The sequence below is a fragment of the Mirounga leonina genome, unplaced genomic scaffold, assembly GCF_011800145.1.
Source record: "Mirounga leonina isolate KUSES-001 unplaced genomic scaffold, KU_Mleo_1.0 Mir_53, whole genome shotgun sequence".
Classification (NCBI taxonomy): Eukaryota; Metazoa; Chordata; class Mammalia; order Carnivora; family Phocidae; genus Mirounga; species Mirounga leonina.
The window spans coordinates 61,498,928-61,519,421 of NW_023270807.1; the positions used below are offsets into that span (position 1 = coordinate 61,498,928).

General features: G+C 43.8%; 1 protein-coding gene and 1 long non-coding RNA gene across 2 annotated transcripts in view; one reads left to right on the forward strand and one right to left on the reverse strand.

Annotated features, from left to right (window-relative positions):
* Window positions 1–20,494, reverse strand: part of PREP (prolyl endopeptidase) — a 116,822-nt gene that overhangs the window by 31,170 nt on the left and 65,158 nt on the right. The window contains exons 9-10 of the mRNA XM_034991683.1: window positions 17,612–17,809; window positions 11,939–12,042 (exon numbers count right to left, since the gene is read on the reverse strand). Coding sequence (XP_034847574.1) covers window positions 11,939–12,042; window positions 17,612–17,809 — 302 coding nt within the window. The remainder of the gene's footprint in view (window positions 1–11,938; window positions 12,043–17,611; window positions 17,810–20,494) is intronic.
* Window positions 2,167–12,458, forward strand: LOC118001539. The gene is made up of 3 exons (XR_004676723.1): window positions 2,167–2,252; window positions 3,647–3,710; window positions 12,395–12,458. It is a non-coding gene; the product is annotated as an uncharacterized LOC118001539 (long non-coding RNA).

The following is a 20,494-nucleotide window of genomic DNA, read 5'->3' on the forward strand; positions in this document are numbered from 1 at the left end:
CCAGCAGCTAAGCCCTGGCTGTGGGGCTCCTCGGGGTGCAGTCCTGACCCTCCCTCACTCTACTCCATGTAATTCTGTCCTTGCCCCAGATTTAAACAACACACTTACACTGAAGATGCCCATGCTTCTAACTCCAACTCAGATCTCTCCTTTGAGCATGAGACTCAAATATCCAACTCCATATTTGACATTGCCACCTGGCTGACCATGTAACACGCACAAACTTGACACATCCAAAATATTCGTCCTCCCAAACATGTCCTCCCCGACCCACTGCCAACAACTTGATACGTGGTACCAGTTGCTCAGATTCCAAATCTCAGAGTCATCCTTGATGTATCCCTTCCCTTCTTCCCATCACGTGCAATCCCTGAGTGCATCCTGTTGATTCTACCTTCCAGGTATTTTCCAAACCCACTCTTCCTCACGTCCACAGTCTCTCTCTTAGTCTAGGCCACCTTACGTCTTCCCTGGTCTAATGCTACAGATGTCTTCCAGCAGTCTCTACAGCTGCATCTTCCCCTTCCATCTATTCTCCACAAAATGGCAGATGGTTTTCTTAAGCCAGAACATGTCCCATTCCAGTATAAAACCCTGTAAGGACTCCCACCGCACTTGGGATCCCTAACAAACCCCAACACACCCATGAGGTCCTGCCTTCCCTCTCTCTTACCAGTCCTCTCTCGGGTCTTCTCTGAGGCCAAGCACCTTGTTCTCAGGGTCTTTGCTCTAACACATTTCTACTTGGTTAGTTCCCTTGCATATTGCCTTTATGTTTCCACTGACACAATGCAAGGGCACTCTGGTTGCCCACTCATTTCACACTGTCATTCCTGGCCCTACTTATTTCACTCATGGCCCTTCTCCCATCTTGGAATCCTCATGCTTATTTTCTGTTCACTTGTGTTTTGGGGGGGTTTTTGTTGTTGTTGTTGTTTTTCTTTCTGCTTGTACTCCTCATAAGGGCAAAGACCACAGCTCTCTGGGTCACTGTTTAACACAATGCACAGTACAGAGTAAATTCTTAATAAACACACAGACTGGATGAATGAAAGTGGTTCTCTTCCCCATCCCACCTCCCCACAACAAGGCTGACCAATTTCTGATGGCAGGTGAGGAAGTCACCTGTTGGCAGTTGTACATGCTCTAGAGGAGGAGTGGAAGTCTAGGCAGGGGAGCAGAGGTGGGGCCGCAATGCCCCGCAACACTCCTTGGTCCCTCCTGTCTCTGCAGATTCTGAGCAATGATTCAAAGTCGGCACTTCAACAGTCAAATCTGCAGATTCTCTAGCAAAGCACCAGCCACAGTTTAGAGTATTTATACTCTTCTCTAATCTTTTCCAAATATTTAAATTAGCTCTATGCACATTAAACGTCGGAGCTGAACTAGCTATATCCTATGCAAAACATGGAAGGCTTCAGGGTCCTGATGAAGGCAGCACATACACAGTGATTTTACTTGCAGCCTAAATGGTTTTCTGTTTGAGAGTCAATTTAAGTCATTTAAAGATATGTTTACATGCATATTAATAATGGTATCTACTCATACATACACATGTAGACGAACGCAGCTGGAGGCAAGGGAGGACACAAGGTCGGTCAGCTATGACTTAACTCAGCAGAACCAACTAGCAGACGATTTTAAATGTGTAAGAATTTATATGGGCTGCATTTATCAATACAGCTTGAGTAGATGATGTACATTTCCTTCTTTTGAGACATTAACCAAGGTGAGCGATGAAGCTTTCTCCAGGGTCTAAATAAAGCCACAGCATTTTCTATTAGTTCCTACATGAAGACCTAGAACCACCTACCTCCAGGTACTCAACTGGTGAACTGGGACAACTGGGAAGAAGCTGGCTGAGCTCCTCAGGGCCGTTAGCACCAGCTATGCCACCGTGTGATTAGGGACAACTCATCTAACTTCCCTACACTGCAGCCTCTTCCCCTCGAGAATGGAAATCATGAGAGTCCTGACTGTGTGACGAAAGGAGCAGAGGCACTGAGAACAACGGGCATGCAGCCTGGCGCAGGGTGTGCCCACATCCATGGTCTACTTCCAAGTAACAGCACACTATCCCCTTTCCCTGTCTTTCGCTTTCGCCGGAGTTTCCCAGGCCAGAAACAAGAAGAGAAGCTTCTACAGAAGCTGGGACTTGGTTGAGTACTCAAAATGTATAGAATTTCAGAAAATGCGGTAAAGAAAATGAACAGTACGACGATGGAGTGTGGAGGAAGGAGAGCCAGGCAGAGGTAAGTCTGCCCATGGTGGGAGTTGAGCCTTGACGATGCCGAGTATTTGGGGTGGGGACTTGGGGCAGCGAGGCAGCACTTTTGCGGGGTTGGATGAAAGAGGGCCTCAAGAGTTGGGGAGAGGAGCTCCCACTTGACTCAGACAATGACAATGTCCGCAGCCCAAAACCTGTGTGTGTCCCTGTTTAGTACCCTCACAATGCCTTCTAACTGGCGATATTTTGCCATCATGTTTATCACTATTACAACATTTCTAATCTGCCACTTATACTTAGAGTCAGCACTGGGAATGAACAGAGAATGATCAAGTCTACTTCTCTAAACCCAGGTCAAGGTACACTTGACCCCAATCAAAAGGTTATACTTATGGACATGGAACATGTTTCCTTTCTTCTTCACAGACCAACGAAGTTAGGCCGTAATGGTCTTTCCTCCAGGGAGATCATGGAATGTCTGCAGTGCCAGGTCTATTTTTACTCCATCTCTCATCCATCGGCCATCAGCGTAATGCAGGCAAAGGAGAGGGGAGGGAAGAACTATGTAGCAGGTGGAGAGCCCACACTAAGCTCCTATGTTCTCTTCTCCCCATCTGCCCGAGAAGACAGAGCAGAGCAGGAAGCCAAAGAACACTTGTCTAGGTGGCAGCCTACATTAAGACGTACCCCTGGGGTTTAGGGGTGATACTATCACAGAAAAGCAGGAGAAAAATTACTCCAACTCTTTCCTATTGAGCCTTCTCCATACAGAGAAAATCTAAGCAATTTCCAGATTCCAGTTTCTAGATATCCACCTAATCCTATTAACTTTTAATCTAACTTCACCCATTAAGAAGGCAGAAATGATGGACAGACACTGGAATGGGTGTACTTGTCTAAGAAGCAACTGAGAAGGTCGCCTGCTTTGGGCATAAAAGTGTCTTTCCGGGTTCACTGCACAAGAAGCCAAGGTCTTGGGCTAGCACTGCCAAAATAAACCTGAGGCTATTCTTCTGAATTTGAGTTTGAAGCAACCTGATACCCGAACTGGTATTAGTGCCAACCTGAGAAAAGATCTTGGGGGAAGCCCAGCAGAGATAAGATGACAAAAGCAAAACCATAAACACTTCAAGTTTTAGTTCACTTTTAAGTGGAGTTCCAAGATGCCGTGTAGGGACCAACATTTAAGACTTACATAAAACTCCTCTGATTAAACTATAATGTACGTATGTATTTGTATCTGAATATATCATATATGATCTAACCAAATGGATAAGGAAATGAGAATCTCATTAACATGCAACAAGGAGATTAGAAGTGAACACTAAAATAAATCATAATATTTATAAGCAATTTTTAAAATGTATTTTGGGCCCCTCGTGTCTCCCCTTTCACAAAGAGTATTTTATTGTTTAACAGGTTCTGCAAGTATTTACGAAGTAATCGCTGGATACTTACATGATGCAGAAACGTATTTTTAAAGGTAAGCAGACATAGAAACTTAGAAGCCTTTTAGTCTAATTTATTTTAGAGGTGAAAAAACAGTAACTGAGCTATGGAGAGTGCAAATATAATTCATCCTGATAACAAAGTGTGCAGATTAGCACAGCTCTGGAGTTCTGTCAATTACTTTTACACTGTTACCTTTGTTCAAACACATTGATTTTTGGTTTCCTCATTTGTAAAATGAGAGGTCTCAACTATATGAACCTAATGTATATGCAACTGGAAAGCATACAACTTTGTCTGCAGCCCAAAAACATAGGGAAGTGGAAGAATAGATCACCTAGGAACAAGCAAAGAGGCGGCTATGAAATTAGAGACTTGACCCCCTCCCCAAAGGCTGATGCATGCCATGCTTCCATTCTAATGAGCAGGTCCTACAAGGATGGCCCGTGTCCACGTCCTTCACAGGAGGGGTGGTTGGGAGTTGGCTTTCCCAGGCAAGAAGACTCTAGCACGGAGTCGAACGTCTGGAGAGCCATGTGGACCTAGCTTACCTGGTTTCTTCATCCTCCCCGAGATAACCCCTTACATTTCATCTTGACTCTAATTCTCAGAGTCCCATGTTGCCTTGCATCACACTTCTGCTAAAGTTAATACCAAACTTCAAGAAATACATATACTCATGTTCTGGAAGCAATATTAAAGGTCTTTCTTCATGGGAGAAGAGCCTCTTTTAAAGGGTGCTTCTTCGTAGTACATGATTTCTGCTGTCTGTAATTATAATATTTGAATATTCACCTTTTTCAGTCTTTGTTTTTCTAATCCTGATCCTGAGGTTTAGGTACTGGATTCCTTGGTCTCAGGGTCCACACACACAAAAAATTTTTTTTAGATATTTATTTATTTATTTGAGCGAGCGAGTAATTGAGCGGGGGGGGGGGGGGCGGTGGGCGGGGAGAGAGGGAGGGAGAAGCAGGCTTCCCGCTGAGCAGGGAGCCTGATGCAAGGCTCAATCCCAGGACCCTGGGATCATGACCTGAGCTGAAGGCTGTTGCTTAACCAACTGAGCCACCCAGGTGCCACATCCACACCAAAAATTTTTGCTGAAGTCCTGCTTTGTCTTGTGTGACAGGTTGCTAGTTGTCTCCCAATGTCTATTCCCCTTTCTCCTCCATAAAAAGACCCAAATTTTTAGCTGCAAACATTTTTTTCTGGAACTACATCTCTAACCCTTACTGCACTAGGTGTGGCCAGACGAGTACTTTTTCACCAGTAAGATGAAAGCAGACAGAATACATGTCACCTTTAGCAAACATGCTTCTAAGATAGCTGGCATGCACCTTCCCTCCCCCACCTCCATCGTCTTCCCCACTGCTGCCTTCCTGTCGGCTAGAAAGTGGGTATAATGTGGCTGGATGGCCAGCAGTGTTGGAGGGCCAGGAAAAGACACTGGGAACCGAAGCGACGGGTGAGGAAGCAGCAAGAGAGCAGGAGCTTGGATTCTTCGAACCTTAGATACCAAGTCGGCCCTGGACTGATTCCTCCTGTGCTTCTTTTCTGTGGGAGGGAAATAAACGTCTCTCTTCTTTAAGTCATGGTTATTTTGATGTTTCCTGTTGCTCACAGCTGAATCTAATCTGAATAACATACCTTGAGATTCAGATTAATTTTTATTTTTTTAAAGATTTATCCCTTTATTTAAGAGAGAGAGAAGTGGGGCCAAGGGATAGGGAGAAGCAGACTCCACTCTGAGCATGGAACCTGATATGGGGCTCGATCCCAAGACCCTGAGATGGTGACCTGAGCCAAAACCAAGAGTTGGGCGCTTAACCAACTGAGCCACCTGGGTGCCTCAAGATTCAGATTAATTTTTAAAAACAAAAAAAAATTATTAAAATGACAAAAGATAAGTACCATTTGTACACATACCATTATTCATAGATGATACCATGCTACTGATTCAGTTATAACAAGAAGGAAGTTACTTGCTACTTTGTTTTCTATAGGATAATGAAATAGGACATTCTTTTCCCAAGATAGTTTTCTAGCAAGGAGCTGGAGCTAAAACTGTTAGCAGTTAGCTGAATTGTTTTCAGTTAACTGAAATCGACCCACCTGCACATCAACAAAGCTCAGTAACCTGCAACTTTTTATGGATCTCAAAAGCCATGACTCTTAGAACAAGGTAAACAAAATTTGAATCTATTTAAGTGGCTTTATTACGGAGGACAGTAAGCTCAGTATTATCTGTAGATATCTGATACACTGTAATGTACAGATTAACAAATGTAATATAATTTGTAATGTACAAATTACAAATTATGTGTGTACTAAGGATGAACAAATCTCCAGTGAGTATAGTTGTCACCTATGGTACTGAGTTTCCACATAGCCTGATCTCTGACATTTAGGGCCTCTAATACAATAAAGAATAATAAACCTAGACGGCCTTCTAGGAAGTGAATCTGAGCCATTCAAATAGAATCAACACCTGTTAACTCATTAACATCTCAGCAAAATAAGCTGAGCAAATATGCCTGCTGCTGAGTCACCACCGTGTCCCGGGAGAGCCAAGCAAAGAGGGCTTCTTTTTTCCTGGCTGCCCTCCTCAGGCTCTCAGTCACCAGGGTGGGTTCAGCGGTCTTCCTGGCCCCCATCTCCATGCAGATTCCATTTCCTCAGCACAGTTCAGAGAAGCTCTGAGCAAGGTCAGCACAGGCCTGGCTTTCACCCATGTTGCCACAGTGAAGCCTCACAGGAGGCTCAAGAGACCTCCCCAGGCTTCTCATTATGGGGACTGACTGCTCAATGCTCAAGGCCACCTTGTGATTTTTACTGGAAAAGGGTTACATGTTTGCAGGTTGCTGCAAAGTGATGTCCTTTTTAAAACACGGAAGAGGATTTATTTACAGTGGTATGAGGATGGCACTGACTTGGGCCCCCATAACTTATTTCTCTATTATAAGACAACAACAAAAAACAACTCTTTAACAACCTTTACAGTCAAATTATTTTAAGATGGCTGATACCAAAAGGGGAAAGAGACATAAACATGTACCCTCTGAATAAAACATTATACCCTCAATCTAGAATGCCTGCACGACAAAGAGAGTTCTAAAGAAGGGTGGGAATCTGTTTATGCAAGAATATGCCTCTATGAAACATAATATTTCAAGTAACTGGGATGCTCAGGCACTAAATCATCAAGAACAACTTAAAGCAGTTTCCTAATCATATGCAAGCACAGTGACCCCTCAAAAAGTTCTTTTTGAAAATGTTCCCCCAGTCACTCTTCACTAACATTTCTGAAGATTTCTGACTGGTACCTGCGAGAACACAGCGCTACAGAAAAACATGATCACCAATTCAATGGTCAGCTCACTGGGGATGTGCATGAGTCAATATTCAAAAACTAGATGTGCCATGAGCTCAGCACAGAAGTTAACAAATGTTAAAAGACTAATTAATGTTCTGAGAACATGTTCTCTGAATGGCAAAGCCTGTGTAAACTAGCAACCACAAACCAGTTATCACCAAGGTTAGAAAAACCTACACTAAATTAAAGAAAAAAACTCCCACTCCCTCTACCTCAAGGCATCTTAGTAAACCCAAAGAATTACTTAATTTTAACATTTCTTTTCAGTTACCCAGCAAACCACCTTTGGGATGATCCTGGTGTTTCATATGCATTACTACAGGCAAACCTCAGCAAAGTCCCTACTGAGCATAAGAAAACAGGAATCAAGATGATTCTTACTATTTTCATACTATACTGTTTGCTTTCACCCATAAGATGGACCTTCCTTCCAATTTATTGTCTTTTATGAAATGTGGAAACTGTCGATAATGGAGTTTATTCACAGTACACTCCGTTCACTGTTCTTTTTCAGGTCTATAAATTTTGTTTTTCATTTGGGGAGGAAAAAAAAGCCAATCTCTCAGCCTGGCTGGACAAAAATGAGATACTGAGAAACCAAAAAGTGTACTTTGCTCCACTACGTCTCATGCCACGTTCCACCACAATGCAAACATTACCCCATCCACTAACGACAAAAGGCAAGCCCACTGCACGGGATACGGAGGGCATGATTCCCTCCTTGAATTTGCGGTGAAATTATGAAATTAACCTGCCCCGAGAAGGCAGAGGCAGTCTCTGAACGAGGGTGGTGGCAAAACTGGTCAGGAGTCTCATGGGGAGCTAGGGATTCCGGAAGCCCCCACCCTCCTGTGTCTTCAACACTGCAGCTGTGACTGAAGGCTGCACCCTGCCCTTGCTCACTCACAGAACACCCTGGCGGTGTCTGACCTTTCAGATCTGTATGTCTCAACTTTCCAGTCTGACTGTAAATTTCCCAGGGTCAATGCCTTGTGTCTAGAAATTCTCTGTATTCAAACAGTACCAGCGGCACTGAAGGTCAGGTCATACTTGTTGACAGACTAAATTTAACTACCATGTCCCTATTACTTCACGTTTGTTTAAAATGAAACACATTACTGATTATAAAGGTAGACAGATTTTTTTCAGGTAAATCACTTATCACCAAACTTATTTTATGAATGTAATTTCTAATGTTCAGTATTTCAGCTTCTTTTTAAAAAGAGGGGCGCAGAGGTTCTAATCAATATTATGTGGACGTATCATTCACAACGAAAAAATAAAGACAGGATTAGTCAACTGCAGATTTGATAACCCTATCTAAAACTAAATTTTTATGTTACCCGCCCCCCCCCCGATTGGAAGAGAAATGAACAGTTTTTCAAGGATCTGATTTTCAAAATTATATTCCTGATACAGATCAATTTTCCACCCGCAGCTGTAGTCAGGAACGGGTAAAGGTTATACGGACAGTTCTGTTCTATGTCTGCCAGCGAAATATGACACCATATCCTCCAAGACCTCCCCCCCCCCCCCCCCACCCAAATTCAAGATGCGCTGGGTCCTGGGTGAATGTACAGCACGCAAGAATAGTCCTCTGTCGTTTATTTAGCCACATGTTTCTCTGACCTTCTCTTTCTCCCTGTCCTGGTCTATCTTACCAGCTACCCCACCAGGTAGATGTACATGGTCATGACCATCATTAATTGCATCGACCAACTATGCAGCATAATCTGTGCTGCAGTGTTTGCTCCCAATGATAACATTCCTCACAAAATGTAAGAAGGAATTGCAAATGGTGCAGAGGATCTTCTTGTTAAATCACATATGGAATAAATATAAACACCAGGGTCAAGAGGAATCAAAAGTGACATTACCCCAAAGTGACTGAAAACAAAAATATCCTTTTTTCCCCCCAAAATGCTGTGGTTTCTATTACACACCATCATGACATTTTCCATTCATGCACAAATCCCTCTCTAGGGCCTGCTTTTACAATGGTTAGGTCATTGTTGGCAACACCACTGAGAGCCTAATCAAAATGTGAGAACATCTGTCACGCTCACATTTCACGTCAAAGCTCTGCTGATACACGTGACTCTAAACCACTGCACAATGGAGTTTAAGTGATATAAGTCTATGGTGTTGTGGTATCAAAGAGCATTTCAAAGGCACCTGTAAACGATGAAAGAATTCTGTTTTGTTAACTCACTGCAAGACGTCTGATGTGTATGATCACTAGAGAGAAACTCTCCTGTAGGCATTATACATCTACTCTGTCCACAGGCATAGCTCCACTTTCTAAAATCCAGAAATGAGGAGCAGTGCACTGAGATGTGGGGTGCAATGTGTTCTGTCCAGTTACTACCCTTTTAAATATTTATCATCTTCCTCCCTTTTTTCTTCCCTACTGCAGTGGTAGAAACAAAAGGTTGTTTTGGGGGAAGTTTTCTTTGTCAAGCAGGGAGCCAGGCACAGAGGAGCTGGATTGTCCCATGATACAGACTACTGGCATCACCCCAGCTCGTCTCTTCCCCGGCTAAATGGGGAGATGTCAGGCGACCTACATGGCGGAGAGATTTCTACTCCGCCAAGCACTTGCTCAGCTGTAATGTTTTATCTTTTCATTTATAAAAGAAAACAATACATATTAGCTGGTAACTAGTTTCTCTGTGTATCACCATCAAGAATATTACTATTACCAGCATGGACAAGAAGAGCTACTTGACAGGAGAAACAACTCCAACCGCCCTCACTGTGAGAAGAGTTACTTCCCTGTAAGCAGCTGCCTCCCTGGCATTATTACAGGTGCCTCTCCCTCACCTGAACCCCAAAGGTAACTGCAGACTTGAGCACTCATTATTTGTGGGAAGCTGGCAAGGAGAAGACAATAATGTGTTTTTTAAATAGAGCTGAGGGGCTGCATAGTAGAGATGAGGCGATGACAGGGGGTCTCTCCTGGGTGACCGCCCAATTCTAGGGCAGCCAAGGCTGCACCCTTGAGGGTGAAAGAGGGAAGTCAGTGGGTGCTGCTTGGGCATCCCTGGCACTACCGATGGGGGAGGCGATGGTGTATATGTGCACACCCTGGCCCCGGGGTTGCTGACTAGACATAGGTCCTGGGGAGGTCACATGTGACATCTGGTAAGGACAATTTTTCAATACATGGAGAAAAGGGATAACGGCAAAGAACAACAGCCTAAAAATGATTTTTAAAGTCTAATACAAGACTAGGGTGAATTAGCGAACCATGTAAGCGCCAGACGGGCTACTGGCTCCCACAGAATCTCTCTCCAGGCAACAGCTCACCTTGAAAATGAACACAGCAGCAAGCCAAAACAGATACAGAAGACTAATAGTCTGTTACATTTATTTCTAATATTGATTGAAAAATGGATTATATTCTATGTGCCAGACACTTAATATACATCATGTCATACAACCCTACAGGAATTCTGTAAAATGAATACCATCTCTATATTACAGCTAAAAAAAACCTGCAGTAGAAAGGTTAAGTGAGGGACACCTGGGTGGCTCAGTTGGTTAAGCATCTGCCTTCGGCTCAGGTCATGATCCCAGGGTCCTGGGATCGAGCCCTGCATCGGGCTCCCTGCTCAGCGGGGAGTCTGCTTCTCCCTCTGCCTGCCGCTCTCCCTGCTTGTGCTCTCTCAAAGAAATAAATAAATAAATAAAATCTTAAAAAAAAAGAAAGGTTAAGTGACTCACCCAGTGTCACCCAATGAGTATATGCACATTTCAGGCCTGACAGAGACTGAAGTGACAAAGGCCCTGTGCACCTACTGAGAACATTTGGATTTTAGAAGTACTTTTTAATATAGACCAGGGATTAGTAAACTTTTTCTTAGAGGGCCAAATACTAAGTAGTTTAGACTTAGTGGGCCATATAGGCCTTCTGCACCCACCCTATTAATGCACCAACACTATGTAAACAGATGGGCATGGCTGTTCTCCCACAAAACCAGAGGCCCGTTTGCCAACTCCTGATCTAGAACAACGGGATGACAGGCTGCAGCCTGGGCCAGATCCTGCCCACCATGGGTTTCTGTAAACAACACTTTACTTACGATCTAGATCTAGCCCATCATCTTGACCGTTTCTAGACAGGTGAAGGGTAACTCAACAAGCTAAAGTAATGCCCTGATTTCACAGAAACATCCTTGGGAGCATCCAGCTCTGTGTTCTACACTTCCTTCCCAGAGTTCGGATTCCTAATCTGTGGTCTGTGTGGTCCAGCCGTCCAGGTGGGAAAGGCCTGGTAAACACCTGGTACCTCACAGGTGACCTTCCATTGCAAAGGAAACAGACATGCTACATCCTCAATCAATAAGTGATTCAGTTTCTGGAAGACTTAATGCCTTCGGGGAGCTGGAAAAACAAAAATGTAGATTCTTAACCTGAAAGGATGGGTGGCCAGAGACGGAGCTTGTGGTGCTGTGACAATCAGTTAAGTCATTCGTTCTAGTATTTTACGGAGCGCCTCGGCTGTGCCAGGCACAAGCACCTGTGACCGTCAGGCAGAAAAGACAGACTGGCAGCGCTCGAGTCAAGACTTTGTATAGAGCAGATCCACGTTGTTACTTGAGACACCCCAAGACCTGGGCTAGCCAATTCTCAGGCAAGCAGACAAATGGTGTTGCTTTGGCAGCTCCTGCAGTAAGACCCCCGCACGGGGGCTCCAGCTTCCCATGGAGAGCAGCAGCTATGCGAGCAGAAGCTGCATGCTCTAGGAGGGCGGGACGATGCTCCGTGCCCGGGACAACACCTGTGGTCTGTACTCCCGAGCACTCTCTCCACGGCTCCTGACCCACTAGGGTGGGGATGGCCCGGCCTGGCAGCCAGGTTTTCTGACTCTTGTAAATGCTCCATACCTGGACTGTCTGGTAATCGGAAGCATCGATCCCTTTCACAGTAACCTCTCGGAAGACTCGTGGCTCCAGCTCCTCTTTGGTGAGGTCACAGTGATAAATGATACCTAGAAGGAAGCAGAAGTCCTGGGTTAGTCCACAAACTCACTGGGGGGGTGGGGGGGGAGCACAAGGATCACAAGGCACAACCGGACCCCATGAGTAGCAAGAGAGGAGCATCAGTGAGGGACCGAGGTATTCTCTGCTGCCAAGTAAGGGTCACTGCACCACAAGTACTTAGAACAGTCCGGTGCGTGGGGTGCTAGGTAAGTGTTCACTCATCATCGCCACCACATGCGGCCTTCAATTTTACAACCGTAATCTGCAAGGACGTTTTAGAAGATTCCATAGCCTTCTGTGAGTATGAGAAGAGGCAGAAAAACGTCACAGTGGAAACTTAACAGGTCTTCCCTATGCCAGGTCGCTTAGGAGTGCAGGTCAAAGAAGATGGGAAACTTCATGTAGGGCCGTTTCACCTGCAAGGTGAGTACAATGGAAAACTCAAACGATTTGCCCAAAGTCAACAGCCAGTCAGGGTCTCTTGATGGGAACTCCGGGGCTCCAGATACCTGACACCCCCCTATCTGTGGACACATGTGTGGACAGCAATCAGGGACCTGAGATGATCAGGTACCATTTTAGAGTTGCTTTTAAAATTTTGATTATCCCATTAACTGTGCACAACACAGATTAATGAATATACATCAAGAATGCCAGCTTATTTAATCAGTAATTAAAATTCCATTTCCTGAATTTAATGCTATTAACACTCTAACACTTAAGAACTCAATCAAAGAAACAATAAGTAAGATGAGTCGTTGCTATTTGGAAACAACGACACTGGGGTGGTTTATGAAACAGAATTAGTCATCCAGAGTGGCTGGTGTGGAAACAACCCTCCCACACGATACTTTAAACATATGCTGTCAAATATATGGAAAATCGATTTAGTGATCCCAATACTTCCTGGAAAACTAGAAACCAAACAGTACTCCCACAGGGTACATTCAAATTGATCACGTATAATGGTAGCTTGCTTTCTTCTCAACTCCTCTGTGCGTGTATTTCATTAACAGATGGGAAACAATACTCTGCACCCCCAATGGCAAAGGATAATACGTTTACATTCATTAATAGCATGACTGCTGATCCCTATGAATGTCATTGCAAGTCTCACGCTTACAGACAAATTATTTTAAGGTACTATAACAGGAAGTCTGATTAATATCGACAGAAGATAAGTAACATGACCAAAGTATTGGCTTTCCTAGTTTAAGTCATACTTGGGTATCTGTTGAAATACGTCTTTATACATCAAGTAGTTGCAAACTACACTCTGGGCATACCTTTTTTTGGGGGGGGGCATACATTCTCATGTACCAAATATACTGAATATTGTCCTTGTCTAGATGAATGTAATCTTGAGGGCGAGGCTATTTTCAGAGATATGTTAATTTTTGAAAAGCTTCTTCATCAGTATGTACTTGCCCCCCTTCCTCAAAACACACAAAAAAATCTGAATCCTTAAAAACAAACAAACAAAACCAAGCCTGAACCACCAAACAACTAACGAAAAAGACTGCAGACCAAGCATGTGCCACCCTGACTCACCCTGGGACCACTGCAGCCTGCACCACAGTGAATGACAAAGGACCAGGCAGCCAGGACTCCCACTTCTGACAGGTGCTGGGTCCATGACCTTACACAAGTCACCAAAGTACTAGAATACAAATTCCTCTGTGAAACACAATGAATAGGAAATGTACTCTAAATGCCTGTTTATCTGGAAAAACTAAGACATCACGTCCCGTAACAGCAGAATGAAATAAGTAGGAAACAGGGGCTGGCTACTGTTCAGAGAAAGGGTGCCAAGAACCTGACTTCTACTCTTCTGTCCTGCGCAGAAGTGGCACCGTGGAGGAGGCTGGGTTAAACCTGAACGTACCAGGGCTTAAGTTTGATCAATACCTTCTCTTTACAGATCCATCTGGGTTAGCCTAGATGAGCCTACTGCACATTCACGTAATGTGAATCCCTATTATCTAATGATGTTTGTGTCCTGTCTGGTTTGGCTTGGTAAGTCCAAGGGATTTGGAGAAGACATCTTAGAATCATAAACTGGAGGACTGGTTAGGTCATCTCTAGGAAATCAATTTCCACGTTTAGGGGTGAAAGAGAGAACTGGGTTATGGAAGTCCCTTAAGGCCAGAGGAGGTGCCTGGACTTGAGGAGACAGGTCTCCTGATGAAATCAATGGTTTAACAAGGCCATTTTAGTAACAGGAAGGAGGCAGGGACGATCAGCTCATATATTCCCAATTATCTAAAATAAATGTAAGGAGGTAAAAGAAATGGGAGTGGGAGTTAAGAGGAAGGGGAAACTCTGGGAGAAACTGTGAAAGAAAAAATCAAAGGATTTAAAAAACTGGATATGTACAGAGAAGGCAAAAGAACTTTTTTCTAAAAGATGACCCATATACACCCACCCGTACAGGGTGGGTTTTAATGTTATTAAAATAAAAAAAACATAAATGGAAACTAAAACAAATCTTAAAAATGTTTGCACTCCTTGGTATTTACACAAAGGAGTTGAAAAGTTATGTCCACACAAAAATCTGCACACGGATGTTTATAGCAGCTTTATTCATAACTGCTAAAACTGGGAAGCTTCCAAGATGTCCTTCAGAAGATGAATGTGTAAATAAACCTTGGTACATCCAGACAATGGGATATTACTCAGGGCTAAAAGCAATAAGCTATTGAGCCCATGAAAAGATATGGAGGAAACTTAAATGCCTAGTACTAAGTGAAAGAAGCCAATCTGAAAAGTCCACATACTGTATGATTCCAACCATGTAACATTCTGGAAAAAGACGAAACTGTGGAAACAGTAAACAGATCAGTGGTTGTTGGGGAAGGGTGAATAGGGGGAGCACAGAGGATTTTTAGGGCAGTGAAAATATTCTATAGGATACTATAATGATGGATACATGTCATTATACATTTGTCCAAACCCACAAAATGTACAACAGCAAGGGTCAACCATAATGTAAACTAGGGACTCTGGGTGATTACGATGTGTCAATGTAGGTTCATCAATTGTAACAACTGTCCCACTCTGGTAGGGGATGCTGATAATGGGGGAGGCTGTGATGTGGGGGCAGGGGTATACCAGAAATCTCTGGTACCTTCTCGATTTTGCCACGAACCTAAAACTGCTCTAAAAAATTAAGTCTTAAAATTTTTTTTTGCCTTTCCCAAACAGTCTGGCAAAGGCTTCTTTGCTCATCCCTGTTTCCCAGAGCCATGCACCTGGGACTTGCTATACTGGATTATTACAAGGTACAAATCTGTCTGGAGCCAACCTTAGACAACCCTCTGAGGTTCCATGAATACAGAATTAATCAGCTCAACCACTAAGTGGTTTGGGCCACAGGGAATAAGTGCATTGTGTTCCAAATTGCCCTGGCTGCTCATTGTCTCCTAAGTTTGACTCAAGGTACAAGAGTCCTAAATAGCTTGGGCTCAAGACACACAGTCTTCACTATGTGCCTCCATGGGAAACAGTCAGCTGGTGCCCACCGGCCAGATGCACCACATGTCCTAAACAGCTGGAGCCGTAGTTATTTCTGGCCCTGAGGCTTTACTTATAATTTAGTATCTCTGTTGTTTACTCAGTAGTAGACAGCTAATCTTCAGAGACCAGGGAAAGGCAGCCTCTGGTATGCATGTGCGTGGATGTGTATGTACACACACTGACAGTTCTTGCTTTCGAGAGATCCAGTTTAATGCTCTGATGGCTGTTTTTACTTTGGACCAGAAGGCCTGAGTCTAGAAGCCCTGTTCTCTGGTTTTAGATACAAAAAAAATTGCATTAAAGGGAAAAAGAGAAAGATGGAGCCAAATGAGTACGACAAGACAAAGGGGAAGAACAAAGCATTACAACAACAAATTAAAGCTTGTTCAGAAACTGCTCAGCAGTACAGAACTTTTCAACTTTTCAAACTTCCCAGCCAGAAGAGTCACAGACAGCGTTTCACTGCTTGGCACGGAACCCATCCTTTAACACTAGGTCAGTGAGCCCTTTCTTGCCCAGGTAATGATGAGCCTGTTCCTGAAATAAATGGTCACATGGAGTCATTGAAGGAGGGTTATGGGCCTTTGGGGACTCCAGCTTTTATTAAGAATGGGTGAATCACCCTTACCCTGTTCTCCTCATTGCCCTTTATCCATTTAAACTGTTTAAGCTACGGGATTTTCAAAGTAAAAATTCTGGACCAGTTTAAGTTGGGGAAATAAATGGTGAATCCCCACAGCAGTGGGTTGAGAATGGTAATCTGGAAGAAATGGATTTTTCTTAGTTCTGGTCCCCTGGCTGCCACTGTACCCCAGGGCAGAAGGGGTGTGGCATACGACCCCCTGACATGGGATTCCTGACCTGTTAGTTTCCGACTCCTGGCACTGGGCCCGGTTTCCACATGGCCGCGGGCACTTTCCCCAGCCCCCCTGGGATCCTCTGAAAGGCACATGGGAAATAGAGCTTGCTGGTGTTCTGGGTCTACCATCAGACCTACTTACAGAAGAACATCACTCTCTTGGTTTCAGTAACCCCGACAGCAAGCTATCATGCCGATAAGATTCCTCATGATTGCCTGCTCTGTGACTCAGATGCACGCGCACGCGCGCACACACACGTAGACGAGGCATCGCTGCCATCTGGCTGAACCCCATGAGGAAAGAGCCACTTCGGTACCTGCCTAGTTCTCTCCCCTACATCTGCTGACTGTGCCAGGGACCAAATTATTGCCATAAAGCCGGACGGGACAAAAGGGCTATGAAGGAGCTTGAAAAACAAACGAGGGAAGTGCAGAAATGTTTTCAGCCAGATTGCTTTTAAGATAGGGTCTGCTCAGTCAACTGCAAGCTGCCAACTCAGCCAGGCTCCTGGGACAAATCAGAGTATGTGTGTGGCTTTGGCTACAACAAAACCTGGGCAGCCAAGTGGAGAAGCAGGAAAAACCAAAACAGCAAAATGAATGTGACCAACTAAAAAAAAGTTAAAAAGAGAACTATGTTTACTTTGGGGAACGTTAACCCATACCATGGAACACAGTATCATAACTTATAAGCATGTTTTTTTCCTTTTTCCTTGAACCACGTTTTTTTTTATATGACGTAAGACTACACTTTTAGAATTATATTTTAATTCGGTTTAACAATAGCACAAATTATTCTCAGTCTGTTTAGAAAATGGGTTTTTCATGTCAGATGAGACTATAGATTTTTCTTTTATGCTTTTAGTTACTCTGCACTGTGTATCCTGATCCGTATAGACCAAAAGCTGAATCTCAGGTTCTACGCATTCATACTAATTTTTTTAAATCAACCTGGTATAGCAGTTGGTCCTGTCCCCAGAAGAGAGACTCAGGATATAAGATGAATGAGTGTGCCATTTTAGGCATTCACATTTCCCTGTGTTCTAAGCATCTGTCTTACTGTTTTATTCCCATTATGTAATTCTGGCTATAATACAGCATATGGATTTTCAATAATACAGCATTCCATTTCCATTTCCCAAAAGAAACCCAAACATCAGTCTGATTTTAAAGCTGAGTAACACTGGTGAAAAGACTCTCACCTGGAGATAAAAAGGAAGTAAACTGATAGAAGATTTCGGTGTCCTTCTTCTGACCGCTGTACCCCACAACACTGCCGACCTCCAGTGGGAAGGTCTTGAGGAGAGCACCGGTGGCTAGGTCATGAAGCTGCAGAATGTTTCTCACGTCGTGAAGGTAGCATAACACCAAAAAGTTAGACCTCACGCAAGCTACCCATTCTGAAAAGGCAAGGACAGATAAAAGCTAATGTAGCTTTGAAAGGAGTGAAAAGCATACTTACTTCATTGAACAACAGTTCTTCAGCTCTCCATTGTGCTATGCAGCAATGAGACTTGCAAAGTGATTTTATAACTGGATGTAATCGTTCATCTAGTTCCAGCATATTCCTTTAATAAATGATTGTTACTGTCATGTCCAGAGGAAACAAAATATTCTACAAAGTATTTTGTGATACAAATAATCTTGCCTACTTATTTTTTTTTTAAGATTTTATTTCTTAATTTGACAGAGAGAAACAAAGCAAGAGAAGGAACATAAGCAGGGGGAGTGGGAGAGGGAGAAGCAGGCTTCCCGCCGAGCAGGAAGCCTGAGGTGGGGCTCGATCCCAGGACCCCGGGATCATGACCTGAGCCAAAGGCAGACGCTTAACAACTGAGCCACCCAGGCACCCCAATCTTGCCTACTTATTTTGTGCCCAGTATCATGGTATAGGAGGTAGAAACATGTCTGTCAGGGCTGTTTTTCCGACAAAAATATATTGTACTCCGGGTATGTGCCAGATACCTGGCAAGGTGCTGGAGAAACAAGCAGGCAGATGATGTCACTTCTGCCCTTAAGACACAATCATATAAAAATACAAGTAATAACATGTAAGCAGAGGTAAGTGAGAGGCTGGTTGGGGACCCAAAACACACAAGAGCCCTAAACAAGCGCTGAACTGCATCTTGAGTACAGGGGTATGAGGTGACAGGTGCCTAGGGTGGGGTCAGAGAGAGGACACCTCTCTGGGGGATGAGGTGGTGGGAGGACAGGCAACTCAAGGAAGGACAGCCAGAGCTGGAAATAGAGAGAGAAAAGGAATATGAACAACCAGGAGGAAGGGAAGGGGGAGGGAAGGAGGGGAGGAGGGAGGGAGACTGGTAAGGAGAACAAGTGAGACATCCATTTCCAAGAAGAAAAAAGTTGCTCATTGTGGGGTAGGTGGAGAGGGTGGTGGTCTGCAGGGGATTTGGTGAGCCGGACAGGGGAGGTTAGTTCTCACTTAGCTGTTACTGGGGAGTTACTGTTTGGATAGATGGATGACATAAATAAAGATGATAGCAATGAAGGATGCAGAACAATGGACGTCTACGGAAGGATGGAGGGGAGATGAGGAAGAACACTACTGCCATTATTAGCCAAATTAAATCAAGCTGGAACGAAGTCTAGGGAGGGAAGAAAAGAAATGCATTTTCCAAGAAGAATCATCAGGATGTGGTAACCGTGGGGATATGGACAGTAAGGCAGAGAGAGGAGTCCTCCTCAACTCCTGGGGTTGCGACGAGGTCAGGAATGGTGCCGTCAGTGACAGAGCTGGGACAGGAGGTAAGGGGGCTGATGGGGAGAGGAGAAAACGAAGGGCAGGCCCAGAGCACTACCCATTCTGGTGTGCACAGGATCAGCCTGAGGTAAAGATGGGGCCCCCCTGCAGAGGGAGAGATGCTATAGTAAATGGAAGGACAGGGTAACAGGTAATATAGTTCAAACATGCAGAAAAGAAAAGCCTTTTATGCTGTGGGGTGTGGTGGGGGGTGGTTCTTGACATTTATTCTTACAACCCAAGAAACTAGTGGTTCATGCTTATAAGATTATTAATTACCAATATGAACCAGACACTGGCCAGAGGGAACTCTTAAGGATCACCTGGGGCCTCAAGGGTGCTAGTTTGTTTGGATTACCATAGCAAGCTTTTCCGCCAAGTGAGGACAGAAGAACTCTTATATCCAAAAGTGATTTGCTCATTGTCCAATACAATTTTTTTTTGAAGTGCCGCAATCAAGCAATATATTTCAGGTGGCCTTAATGTTTTAAAGTACGGGGGAAAAACTGAAGTAAATTATTTCTGTCAAAGAATAATCACTCTGTGTTAACTATGGGCATGTCAGAATTATAAAACAGAGTGAATAAGAAAAAGACAAGGTGATTTGTAGACTGTCGTTAATAAAAGCTCTGACTTTATGGCTGTACTTTATAACTCATCTTTAGTTTTTATTCTCCATAGGGCATTCTGTGCTAATGATACATAGCAAATGCAATAGCGCTTCTCTTTGAATTGATGAGTTCTAGTGAATACTGAAGGTTTCCTCTTTCTAGTCTAAAGACCTTATAACCTTATAGAAGGAAGATTATAAAAATATATCACCCCCCACCCCCAAATCTCCAAGCATCGATTTACATCTCATTCGATCTACAAGTGAAAGAGAATGTCACCTTAAGACATAAGTAAAACCGCTTCTTTGGGACTTTAAAAGGCAGAAAGAGGACATGGGTCTGGGGAAATACTTCTATCTCTTCATAGCTCCCTATGTGAGGATCACAGATGCAATCTGACTTGCTCCTGAAAAGCATCCAGGGCACCTACATGAAGACTTATGCCACTAAGGCTCACTTGAAACCAAATATGAAGTCAATTCATGTGGCACTTAGGAAGCACTCACTAAATGCTGGCTCTTACCATCCTTGGGGGGACATTCTGTCTCAGTTTGGACAGAAGCCATCAGGCTACCAAAGTCACTACAAACCAGATTCCCCATATGAAGATGTTAAAGGAAATGGCCAAAACCTTGTTCCTTGGCTCATGGATCCCTCATCCAAATACAAATGAAGATTTCTGAGGAGGCAGGTGGAGTAATTTCCTTGAAGAG